At 36.3% G+C, this 13,410-nt stretch overlaps 1 protein-coding gene across 1 annotated transcript; it reads left to right on the top strand.

The window, feature by feature from the left end:
* Window positions 1-1,014: 1,014 nt before the first annotated feature.
* On the top strand, window positions 1,015-11,249 carry LOC100378580 (betaine--homocysteine S-methyltransferase 1-like). The gene is made up of 8 exons (XM_002737358.3): window positions 1,015-1,168; window positions 4,838-4,985; window positions 5,524-5,642; window positions 6,519-6,710; window positions 6,883-7,030; window positions 7,259-7,441; window positions 8,916-9,144; window positions 10,632-11,249. Exons 1-8 carry the CDS (start codon window positions 1,052-1,054, stop codon window positions 10,801-10,803), a joined length of 1,308 nt encoding a protein of 435 aa, XP_002737404.3. The 5' UTR covers window positions 1,015-1,051; the 3' UTR covers window positions 10,804-11,249.
* The last annotated feature ends 2,161 nt before the right edge of the window (window positions 11,250-13,410 follow it).

Below are 13,410 nucleotides of genomic sequence, written 5' to 3' on the forward strand. Positions count from 1 at the left end.
TGAACACGTGCATACCAATAAGCTGTACTCAATTGACTGACCAAATGGGCGTATTTGCTTAAAATTAAACTATGGCCGGGTAGATACAGGTGTTTGGGTATTCACGGGAGTGTTCTATTCACGCCGAGTCGTATCCATTGAGCCGTGAAAAAAAATTACAGTATCTTATAAACAAATTGTAGTAGTGGGAGCTTAACTCGCTTAGCACTTGCAATGTAGAGATACTGGATGAATCGACCCCCAAAATCACACACGAGGTTCAGCTTTATTACTAAGCTTTTTAAAGTTTTTTGTTTATACACACGACTGAGAGATAAATATATTCTGGTCAATTTTCAACAAACATAATAAATATTTCACGTGTTATTTTCCTTTGTGTCGCTGATTACAGACTAACACTAACTATAATTATCGAGACGTGCCATTGCATTTGATTGGTTATCACGTGCAGTATTTTTTGAAACCCCGACTTTTGTATTGCGCGTGACATACGATTAAACTGAATGTTATTTGGTTTCGTTTCGTTACTTCGAATACAATAGCCCCCTCAACCACTACAAGTTCAAGAGAGCACTAACACGCATACCTAGTACCTTTTTGAAGTTCATAAATAAAACTAAATCGTTAAACCAAACGATTTTCAGTTCCCTGTATACCACTCCTTTCACGAGCAATCCGTGTGATCAATTGGTAATAGATTTGACCGACATGTCGACATTTAGCGAACTCATTGAGCGCTGTGATACTAGTATTTTGGTCTAAACAAAAAGGACCGAATCACGCAGCAGCCGGATCACAGAAGTGTCAAATAGATCTAATGAACCGGCTTTTTTCAAATCGTTTGACATTTTTTTACAAATTTTATTGGCCTAAACATATAGTTTTACCCATAAATAAAAAAAATAACTCGATCTGGATTCCACTTAACCCGATAAAAATAGAGTAAGAATAAAACCTTTTCTAATTCACCGGATCTAATTTTTAGAAATGACCGGTGGACGGGTGAATGTTGATAAATAGAACAGCCGTACACACCACTATTAGTAGCTTCATGATGCATCTGTTCGGCCTTGTTTTAGCTCTGTCAGGTCGACGTGCATCGGCAACACGTTTTCCGCTCTTAATCCGCGCTATTTGTACAACCCCAGTCATGGACCAGTCCAAAACGGTAAGCTCGATAGAAAATTCTCGTAATTTGCGCGTTTTTTCTTTTCTTTTCTTTTTCTTTTCGGGTATGCGACATTTGTTGAACAACGTGTCGCGGCCTGTTTTATTGACTATATGCCACATAGATATAGAAAGTCATGTACGTAGTTCACCGCGGACGTACATTTCATTGTGTCTATAGCGGGGGCACTTGGCTAGACGAGTTTTCTGAAAAAATTCAAAATAACCCTTTTCGATTTTCAAATGAAAAAATAACACTTTTTAAAAAAAAAAGAATGCGGACTTCTTTGGGGGAGGGGAACAAAACTCCTTATTTTAGAGAAATGCCAGGAAGAGGACAATAGTAGTAGATAATGTTTTGGTAATCCCAAGTTGTGTTCGAACGTCACGTTTTTAAGTTTTCGTGAACATGCGGACTTCGAAAAAATATACCTTTTTCCACGAAATTCATAATGCACATGCGTGCGTAGCCCTCTGTCAAATGAAAGTGCCCCTAATATTCACATTCAACTACAGTTCAATGTACGACAAGCAATGGTACGACAAATACGAAAGTTTAAATACACAATTTCACGAAATAATTTATTTAAATACTTTCAACTTAAAGTTGTTCCTACTATTAATTAATAATATTTTTGATGGTTTCCACCGAATCGCCCGATGTAGTTTTAGTTTTGTTGAAAACAAGCTCGTATAAACGACAGTGTGGAGCATCAAACATACCAAACAACAAAGCGCTTCGACAAAGGAGTTTTTACATGGCAGTAAAACGATTTATTTATATAAAACAGTCATGATCCACAACTCAGTCAAACGAGGTCATTACATTTGTGCGTCATCACAGAGGTTGAAACGTCGGCATTTTGTTTAGTTTTTTTTTTCTGTACATGCATGTGCTTCAAAAATACCAATGCCTTATTTATCGGAGCCGAGATCAGTTTGAATGGTAATGCTAATGATTACCGAATCTTTTATTGGCGAACATGTGCTATACTAGTTTATTTGGCCTTATTTTACTAGGCCATGTTTTACAATTCGAGAACGTTGAAGAAACAAACCTGTTGATGCGTACTATTGGTTTTCGAATGGTTGGCTGCAATGATGCAAATTTTACTCCACGTGTAATAGAGAGGCCAGTGTGTTAATTCATATGTAAATTGAGTTCTATGAGAATGTATGCTTTTGACCTATATTGAAGTAGCTAAACTTGTGATGACCTTTTTAAGAGTAAAATTATATGTACTATATAATGGCGGAGGCGTGGTTTAATATTTCACTCACTGGAGTCAGTACAGCTTGCTAGAAGCTCCGGCAAACTGCGAAAAATGCATGCACAAATTGTTGTATTTCAAGAAACTAGGCGTGCGCCCATTTGTGAAACCACATGCCACGTAAACAATAAATGAAGCAGCGCTGCTTATTTGGTGTCGTGGCCATTTGTGCACGCCACGTTCACTGGGGGGCGCTATACGGCGTAAAATGTAAGAGTATACACCCTGACATATTTTATGCGAGGTCACAAGATGTTAAACAATGGCGGATCTCGTAACAGAAGGAAATCGTATCTCGCAACTTGCAACAATTACTTTCTTTGCTAATATCATTATTGTGCTTCCTTGCAACAAAGTCCCCCGTCCCTGTTCACCCACAGTCGCGTGTTTCTCGGGGTCGTGTTAGCATCAGCTGAGAAATAGGCTAGATAGTGAAATTGGTATATATGTATGTACAAGTGTATAAGCAAAAAACGTGACGTGTATAATGCCAAAACAGGTAGCAAAAATGAGTGATATATTTGAAATAAAATTTATCATTAATAATCATTATCAAAACAGTATATAACATAACCTGGTAATGAACTATTTGTAACTGTTAAATGTCAATATCACCACCACAATTTCAAAATCACAAGTGCTATTTAATAACATCACCACTGCCATGACTGACAACACTGTCATGGACGGGTATCATCACCTTGTACTAAAATATGTTTGGATATTTAGAGTAGTAAAACATTTTCACTTCCGGTCCAGTTATACTATGAATATTTACTTTTGTCCTGTGCTTAGTTTAGTAATTCGAACTTCCCAGATTACGTAAAAACGGGTAGTTTCACGATTTCGACACCGTAAATACCTTGGCTTAATTATTTGCCGAGGGACGGCCGCTTAGGTATGCGTGTGTGCGCTCTGTAACTTGCAGTACATAGACCCAAATGCGCTGAGCAATCCAAAAATTACCTTGTGCAAGGACAAACAATGGCTAATTTACGTTTTGTACTATGACTTGAAACAGTTTCGCGTTCGCGTGTTCATTTGCCTTAAATAGCGTTTTAGGGTTCATTACTGCCGTCCCTAGAATCTTACCGATATCAATTTAGTTGCAATTTCCATAGCCATCGCCAATAATTCACAAAAAAAAACTTGTGATGAAATATTAATTATCATAAAATTGTTTTCACCTTTGTCGTCATTTTTAATTATCCTTGCCTTTTCCCGCACGAGAGTGAATAAAACTGGGACACCAATACTTACAGTTTGTTACTAAAGCAGTATAACAAGAATGCATGATTGCAAAGCCCATTCTATGAATATGACTCTGTATGGAGAGTGACTATTTACTAAAAATATAAACTGACGTAACCATAAAACGCCGGAGCGGGAAAACACTGGTGGCGCGCTCACTTCCGTTCAACTCGTTCTGTTCTGAAAACTATTTCTTTATCATTTGACATTGGAAGATGTTCTATCATGAATGAGGTGATCTGCTAAGTTTCATTTGGTTGACATTTGACAAATTGGTGGCCACTTTTGACCCAAAACCAATTTGTTTCTAAGTCTTGCCTTGATTGATTTTGTTCAAACATTCTCAGGGTAGATTACTGATGCAGGTCAGCGTGTTTTGTGATTGTTGATTTGTTTCGCTGACCTTTAAAAAGCTTTTAATAAACGCACAAGGACACATTCAGTCTATGTTTGATAATATTAATGTCTCAACAGTAGAGAACTTAAAGACCGTCCTGCTAGTAAAATTTGACCATGCGATGTGCCACAAGTAATTGTCGGAGTGGTCTATATTTTTATAATCAACTTGGACATAACATTGATATGTTAAACAAATAAGACTACACCCTTTAGAATGACGGCTAATCAAAACGGATGAAAAAAAAATGATAAATAAATCAAAACTTTGTACAGGTTGTAAACATTTCGATTAGAATTCAAATCAGTCCTGTGTTACTCCAGAACAACATGCAGTATTAAATGGGTACGAGTTTTTCGCCATAACCTAATTTGTTCAAGGTTGAATTAATTTAACCTACTGCATACTAGCAGTATTGTGTGTGTATATATTTCAGCATGAAAAGTATTGCTGTTCCCAAGTTTTCGAAACGCGAACACAGCCAGAAATGCGTGTTTAGTTAATTTCAATAACCAGATCAGCCAACTGGAATGCAGTACAGTAGTTTTTTTGGAAGGGGGGGGGGTGCTGCAAGATCATTCTTTGAAGGTGCTCAACTTAAACAACAAGTTTCAGGCTTTAGAGACAAAATCAGACGTTCACTTCCTGTGTACAATGACGTTTTGACAGTTGGCATAATTGAATAAACATTTGAATTAAATACGCATGTCTTAATTTTAAGTTAAGTTTGTTTTTCATGTTTTTTTGAAAGGGTGGAAAGTCTAAAGGAATTTTGGAACGTTTGAATGCTGGTGAAATAGTGGTTGGGGATGGCGGATTTGTGTTTGCACTTGAGAAGAGAGGATATGTGAAGGCAGGACCATGGACACCAGAGGCCACGGTGGAGAACCCAGAAGCAGGTAAAGCCCAGAAATAACAATATTCAGGTTTATGGTGAATATGTGTGAATGGGATTTGCCATTTGCTTAGGCATGCCACTATAGCAATTAATCTATAAATCATCTGAAAACGTAGATAAGCAATTATTGTAGTGCGTATGCCATACCAATGTAGTTTTCATAAAGATGTTTTTTTACACAATAGTTTTTTTAGTGCAATGTGTGCACTAAATCTACAAAATTATTGCCTCAAAATGAACAAATCTGGTAGTTCAAGCAATTTGGCTTAAAATACAGGTTATGACATTGTCACAGGGTCATTTCTCAGGAACTTAACTTTAATTGTTGGAATGTGAAAATGTGAAAAAAATAGTTCAGGCCACAGTTAAAAATATTTTTGAACAATTAATCAGATTTTCACTTGAGAACAATGTGAATGGGTATATTCAATTAGGGAAATATTAGGTATACATTTCAATATCCTGTCAGGATCAGTATATTTGTTGTAAGATATTACGAGACGAGACAATTACCCATGCTCATTTTATTTATCCTTTAGTTCGTCAGTTACATCGGGAATTTCTCCGTGCTGGTGCTGACGTTATGCAAACATTTACTTTCTATGCTAGTGATGATAAGTTGCAGAACAGGGGAAATATTGACCCTAAGAAGATGACTGTAAGTATAAATATTATATTTGAATCTTCATTATGAACATTTGTATTAACTGCTAATGCATATTCTTATGAAAATCTTGCAATATTAATCCAGTATATGCACAGATAGACCAATAAAGTTAAACTTAATATGCATAATATATAATGTAAAGAAAACGCCAGAGTTTTCATTCATGAAAATATTCGCAGTGTGGATTGATATTCCTGTGCTTGATGCACAACTAGATGTACAAGCGTTATGGTATTGTGTAGAATTGTATAGAAGAGATTCGGGTGGATAGAAATAACTACGGCTTGAGGAAGTAACGGGGTTTATTATACTAACATAAAACAGCATCTGACAAGTACAAGGACAATTTCTCAATTTATGGGGGAATGGTACATTCTTGAATTTAGGCGGGAAGAGGATATATTACATGTTTGTAATAGGTCAATAAGGAGGGGGATCTGATTGGCTAAAATATATACGTTGTGATAGGCTGAATCTTTCGTAGGTAGAATCCAAAAGTTGCATTAAGCTAGAGTGCTTATGATTCTAGATATATATTAGGTCACTACTCACAACTATTTTGCACCTGACACTTAATCACTTGAATACCGTTATAGTATTCTGGTCTAAATGTATTTCCGTAACAGACAGCTACTTGTAAGTACTGTGTTCGATGTCGTTGTTAGAGACAGGTCGGAGTCAGTGCATTCTTTTTTGCACATCCACGCCGTTTTACTATACAGTATTCATGGCCACATTCTTAGTGGGCATAATGACGAAATGTCATATTGGTTCCATGATTAGGTCAAACTTGAAAGTTATTGCCCCACGCTTGCTCATCAGGTTTCTAATATGTGAAAAAAACCTGATGTTTATATATTTTCACAGGGTTACAATGTAAACAATGAAGCCTGTCTAATAGCCAGGGAGGTGGCAAACGAAGGTGGTGCTTTGGTGGCTGGAGGCGTGTCACAAACGCCAACATATCTCAGTGGTAAAGGCAAAGAATTTACCCAGAAGGAGTTTCAGAAACAAATGAGCGTGTTCATGGAGAATAAAGTAGATTTCCTTATAGCAGAGGTAAGGTTTTACAATTAAATTACACCTCTACGAAAATTAAAGTTCTGGCCATGGTGTTACAATGAATGAATGAATGAATGAATGAATGAATGAATGAATGAATGAATGAATGAATGAATGAATGAATGAATGAATGAATTTGAAATCGTTATTTTATTCAACTTTGCACTAGTATTTTGAGCATGTAGAAGAGGCTGAATGGGCAACAGAAGTATGTAAAGCTACTGGTTTACCAGTTGCCACTACGCTATGTATAGGACCTGATGGTGATCTGCATGGAGTGTCAACTGGTGAATGCGCTGTCAGATTAGTTAAAGCAGGTGAGGATATAAATACTGGATAAAGCGACCACCAGTTCCCTCGTTTCATCACAAATTCATAAAATAGTCCTGTTTATAGTCTGCACTTTCCTTCAGAAGATTGGGACAAACATAGCCACATTGTTTTACATACATTGTATATTTCGCTAGGAGTTCCAAATCGCTGCACGACGACCACCGCTCTTTAAGTCAAAAATAATTTTACAAAAAAAATAACTTGTTTTACAGGTGCTGATATTGTAGGTTTGAATTGCCATTTTGACCCTACGACTACTCTTGCTGCCATTCGTGAAATGAAAAATGCTTTAGATGGTGCCGGACTCAAAGCTCACTTGATGACTCAACCATTGGGTTATCTAACACCAGATGCTAATAAACAAGGATTTATTGATTTACCGGAATTCCCATTTAGTGAGTACTCGTTATTAGTCTATTTATGTATTGTGCATTGTAGTCTTAACTAACAATTTTGACTACTACCTGTTGTCTTTAAATTATTTTTTGAAAAATTCTATTAAAACAGTTCACCAATTGATAATTACGGAAACCCACAAACTTTGCAAAAATCTGCATGCAAATGCTGCCGTGAACTTGTTGACAGCAAGACGTGTTAATTGACCCCCCCTCCTAACAAAAAAACGATTCATGATGTAGGGAATGGAACACTATGCCCTTAAGGTAGAAGCCTACTCATAAATTAAAAAAAAACAGAATTTATTCATTTTGCAATAAATTGTACTCCAAGGCAATATAAGGATATTGACCAAAAAAAGTTGGGGGTCACCAGCCTTTTTTTCGAGAAATTAATGGTTGTATTTTAGTGGAAAGTCGCCATTTTGACACTATTATAACGCCTTTACCACAGGTTCCTATGGCAGAGATATTACGTAATATCTCAAAATCTAGCCTGGTGATATAGTCTGAAAAAATCATACATTGTTAATATGATGGGGTACCTGTTCTGAATTATTAAAAAAATCGGGGTTTTAAAAAGTGTCAAAAAATCCATTTTTTTCTTTAACATTATGTTCTATGGAATTGTTCTAAAAATAGCAATTTTTAAGAAATATTAGGACACGTTTCTCAAAAAGCATAACTGTAACACACAGAATAATGCTATTTCATTATACCATAGAACATTAGCTTCATGATTGTACATAATAAACTAATGAACATTGTCATGCGATTTATGACCAATTTTGTCAAAAATTATGACTAGGCTTCTACCTTGAGCCATTTTATGCTAAATGAAATCCTTGGGTGCCATTTCCGTATAAAGCCAGTTTTTTTATTAAGTCTGTTTACAGCCGCGGTAAAATGACCGGTTTATTTTATTGCATTTGTGCAGTTCCCTCGCAAAGACTAGGAGATCAACACCCCCCCACACACTAAAACGTGAATGGACACTTAGTACGAACTAAAAAATAACTAGATGATAACTTTAGTATGCTGAGTTGAGGTGTGAAATTTGTCATTTGAATACAGGAATGTGAAATATAACAAAGCTACATTATTGATTTTTTTTTTATTACTGGACACTCTGCAAAGTAGTATCGTAAATAATAATCTGCCATACGAAAAATTAAATTGATTGTTCTGATTATAGGACTTTTCATAATGGTAAGATTACGAATGAGGGCATTGTGTATTTCTGTGAAAGCACTAATTGATCATTTGTGGCTATTTTGTGTGCACAAACTCAGAACCACAAAAAAAAAATAGGTGTTGGAAAAAGTTAGTACTGTATAATAAAATTCCAGTTGAGTTATGTACCCTCGGAAGTTCATATTTATAGTAATTTTATTTGTGCAACAACAGCCAGTTTTCCCATTGCATTTTAACTTGATCTGATCAGGAAATTGATTGATTTTTTTTCTTTCACCAGGTTTGGAACCACGTGTGTGTACACGTTGGGAAATACAAGAATATGCACGTGAAGCTTATAAATTGGGTGTGCGTTTCATTGGAGGCTGTTGTGGTTTCGAACCGTACCATACACGTGCCATTTCTGAAGAATTGGCACCAGAACGTGGTTTCCTGCCAGCTGGCTCCGAGAAGCATGCTCCATGGGGAGATGGTCTTAGACTGCACACCAAACCATGGGTCAGAGCTAGGTATGTAATGTACAACTAACTTAAATTCATATTCATAAACATACTGGGGCTGAAGTTCTTGGCCTGCATGCCTGCATGCATGCATGCATGCATCCATTCATTCATTCAAGTGTGTGTGTGCATTCATGCATGTGCCTGTCATTTTTAAAAATCGATAAATTTCTTGAATAGATTTATAATAAAATGCAATTTCCGTTTTTTGAACAAGATTTAATATGCATACAAGTAAGCTAAACGTGTACTCTAATTCAGTTGTGAGCAAGTTATTTGATTTGATATTTGACTATGAAGACATTAAAGCTTTGAATATGCAAATGAAGAAAATGCACTGCGATATTGTTCATAAAATGTTTGTTTACTCGTATATTGCATACAGTATCATCCAATTTGCATAATAGAACTTATTAATAACTTATTGTATTCATCGTCATGTTAAATTGGTTCTATTGTTTATCCAAAATTTAACAGTTGGGAACCCCTACTCTATAATGCCGTAGGGAGAACCCTGCAATGTTGTAGTACCCATAATGCATCTCATCGCTGTCACTACTATATACTGCAGCATTTCGCCATATAACAAATATGTGATGACGTAATAATGTATGTTGCCTCAAACTTTGGACAAAGATATGTTGGCAGTAAATCATCTTGGAAGTTAAAAAGTGAAATACGAAATCTGATGCGTAAACAAATATCCTGTCTCAAAAGCAATATTGATCTTTACCAGCCACTTCCCAAATATGGTCATATGAGGTTATGAGAATACTGCAAAATGTGCACAAAGGCTGTATTGTTGTGATAATTATAAATATATATATATTTTTCCTACTTGTGGTAATAATTTAATGAGATAATATCATGAAATGACAACAGAGTGCAGCGCCAACGTTCACGTTCAGTAACTGAATTCTATTTCCATCCCACGCTGATAGCGACTCTGCATCTGAAATAAACCAAGAAAAGCATTTGAATGTGACGCAAACGTGACGCACAATAGGAAAAACATTTGAACCTGTCTAAACAGCGTTTCATGGACTGGTCAATTCTATGTCTTTCGGTGTCAGATGTATAATAAACTAATGTATTCACTAGTTTGTTACATGCCAGTCAGTTCAGGGTTTGTGATTGGCTGCCGTTTGGAATTTTTATGTATTTACTTACTGTAATCTGCTGTGGGTTGAAGACGATGAGTATGCAAATTAATATAGTCTTGTGACAGAAATGACACGTGTGCAAAATATGTGTATATAGCTATACTCATTCTGCTTATTAAAGCGGGGGAGTCTGCGCCTGCGCATAAAAACGTCTACGCGTGAGCCATTGCATTTTTAGCGTGCGTTATCGTCGGTTGGGAATCGATTCCCGCGCGTGCACAGGTGACGACACTCCCACTTTAATCTTAATCTATTTTTTGCTTCAAGTAAATGTAAAGTTTTCTATGCATATGTAAATATACAGTAACACTGTTTTATTGATATTTTTTTCAGAGCTCGTCGATCTTACTGGGAAAATTTGAAACCTTCTTCAGGTCGGCCATTCTCTGCAAGTTTATCCAAACCAGATAGTTGGGGTGTAACTGCTGGTGATCAGGAGCTAAAACAGAAATCTGATGCTACAACTGACGATGAACTCAAGCCTTTATTCTCTCATTCAAAATAGAGAACTACTCGGGAGGAGCACTGAATTATTCAGGAGTTTATAGTTTCCAAATTATAAATTCAGCATTTACTAGTTTTAAGTTCAAACTCAAACTTTTGTATTTACGTGAAATTATTAATTTGAATATGTTGGACACATACACGCAATGGAATAGGGATTGTGGAATACCTCTGTATGTAGAAGTTGTCAATTAACTTTGAACATTTGTCTGCATAAACATGTCTTTTATAATCAAACTGTTGGAATGTGAACATATGGTTTCATTGTGTTGGGTAAAATAAGTAGACATTTGCACCTCCATCGTATTGAATCTCACTTCAATGTATGTTTTTACTTCCAAACTTGCATTGTATTTCTAGCTTAGTTTTCCAGCTGTTTGAATCTTTCTGTGCCCCCTCTGTGGGAATAAAAAAATTGCAATTAAAATGAGCTGATAATTGACAATACATTTGCTGATGTCTTTGTTTATAACACACCACAAAATACTCCTGTTTAAAAGTACACGCTTGTCATGAATTCATGGTCTTAGTTAGCTTGGTTATTAAAGGGTCGTTAACTTTAAATTCATAGTTTTGTTTTTAGACTACAATGCTGGCGATAATATCTGTGATTGCATCTTTGTGCTGTGCAATATCCAGTTATTGCATTTGCACGATTACAATATACTTTAATATTGCAATGGTGCCCATGAGTCGGATCGATGCAACGTTGCGACTCAATTTTAGAGACGGTCAGTCCTGTGAACTTTACACAATTTAAGAAACTGCTGAATTTTAAAGTGACCTTATTAAAGAGAAGCAATGTCCCTGGTTTGAACTCTAAAAAAAGCAAACACCTTGTCTTTTGAACTAGTGTGTCCCAAGTAAATTGCAATGTAACATCACCCCCGCTGCCTTTATGTAAAAGTGTACAATGAAAACATGGCCAGAAATGTGTGAAGACATTTATAGCAAAACAAGCGAGATTGAACAAGCGGTCAAGCATGATTAAAGTACAAATTCCATGTGCTTCAGACGTCGTCGCATGCTGGATAATGTGGTAGTGATTGGTGAGATTTTGAACTTCACACCGGTCTGCAGGCCCTCGTGGTGATCAATATCTTAATTGTACTAGTTCGTACACTATTGCATATGTAAAACGACTGGCGCAATGATTGAACCATTTCAGTACCACAAACTGTTATCGGCTGTAAACCTCGTCACATCTAGACAGTACTTGGGAAAATAAGGAAAACTGTAACAGCGCCCCCTGGTGTTGAAATGCTATTTAAATGTCTACTGATTCCAATCTGCATATTTAGCTAATTACCATACTGAAGACATTTAATTTGCTCGTATGGTTAGCGGAAGGGGGGGGGGGTCAACGCTTTTGGTGTTCTACCCTCGTTCAGGATTTGAACTGTTCACGTCTTTTCTTGAAAAGGAAGGAAAACTGTCAGCGCCCCGTAGTGTTGAAATACCATTTTAGAATGACTGCTTCTAATTACCATAGACAAATTTGTTACAACTGTAAGGCCGTCGCTGATTGGCTGCTGAGCTAGAATGACGATTTTTGGTTTCAAATACCCCAGGAAAATGTTCCAGGTTCTTCGTGTAATTGGGTGTTCGTATTTAAGGGATTTTTCCACACAAAAACGCAGAATTCGGCCGAATTTTGTTATCTGTTGGCTTAATATTACGCCAACGGTTGTATTTTTGTGAAAGATTGGCATTTTTGTTCTGATTTGTAGGAATCTGAAAAACGAGTTTCACAATTGTCTCTTTAGTTTTATGCTGCATTCAAGATGGCGGTCGCCATATAGTAAATATCGTTATTTTATTATCACGTATGCGCCAGCTGACTGTGGATTGAGCATCTAATATGTGAACAACTTGCATATGGTTTGTAGCAATACAAATAAAAACATGTAGATCGACGTCAATGTCACACGTGAAAAATCGTTTTGACAAGTAAATGTATCTAATTTACATACACGCAATTTGGTAGTGTGCCATACATTTGCATATAACACAGTCTTACTTTTGTCAATATGCATTATGGCAGTGAATCCCAACCTCCAAGAGACTGACAGAAAATCATCTATGTGAAATTGATATTGCATTTCTTTGCAATTATTCAACATGGGGAATTGTCAACGATTGTGATTAAATATCATTTTCCTTATATACATTATATATATATTTATACTCCTACGACTACTATTTATCATAATGGGTGTATTTTTCTTGAGTTCCAAACTACTAATTTGGTATTTTATCAATAACATGACGAGTTTTGAGTTCCATGATGTAGGATATAATCAAGCGGGGTACAAATTGTCAGAAACCACTTGTCGAGAAAATACTGCCTTATTATAGAACTCTTACAGTGTGTTCTTCTGTTGATACACGAAACATTAATATGTTGAGAAATCTTAGTATTGCAGATTATTATACATTAATTTTGCATCATACCATATTGCAAACTCCAAATATGGAACGATTACGCGCGTAAATATCGTATCGCATTGTGTTGCGTGGCATGGCGTGGGTTTCATTTGGATGACAATCATCTCAATCAAAAGTTGGGAGAAAATACCAGAAAAAGTGGGTTAGGTTCTCGGGTATT

Source organism: Saccoglossus kowalevskii, chromosome 13, assembly GCF_978046115.1.
Source record: "Saccoglossus kowalevskii chromosome 13, keSacKowa6.1, whole genome shotgun sequence".
NCBI lineage: Eukaryota > Metazoa > Hemichordata > Enteropneusta > Harrimaniidae > Saccoglossus > Saccoglossus kowalevskii.

Excerpts from the sequence above, each read along its gene's own strand:
- LOC100378580 (XM_002737358.3), top strand. The coding sequence starts at position 1,052 with ATGATGCATCTGTTCGGCCTTGTTTTAGCTCTGTCAGGTCGACGTGCA. Across the intron at positions 1,169-4,837 it reads TCATGGACCAGTCCAAAACG|GGTGGAAAGTCTAAAGGAAT; the intron begins GTAAGCTCGATA and ends TTTTTTTGAAAG. Across the intron at positions 6,711-6,882 it reads TAGATTTCCTTATAGCAGAG|TATTTTGAGCATGTAGAAGA; the intron begins GTAAGGTTTTAC and ends ACTTTGCACTAG.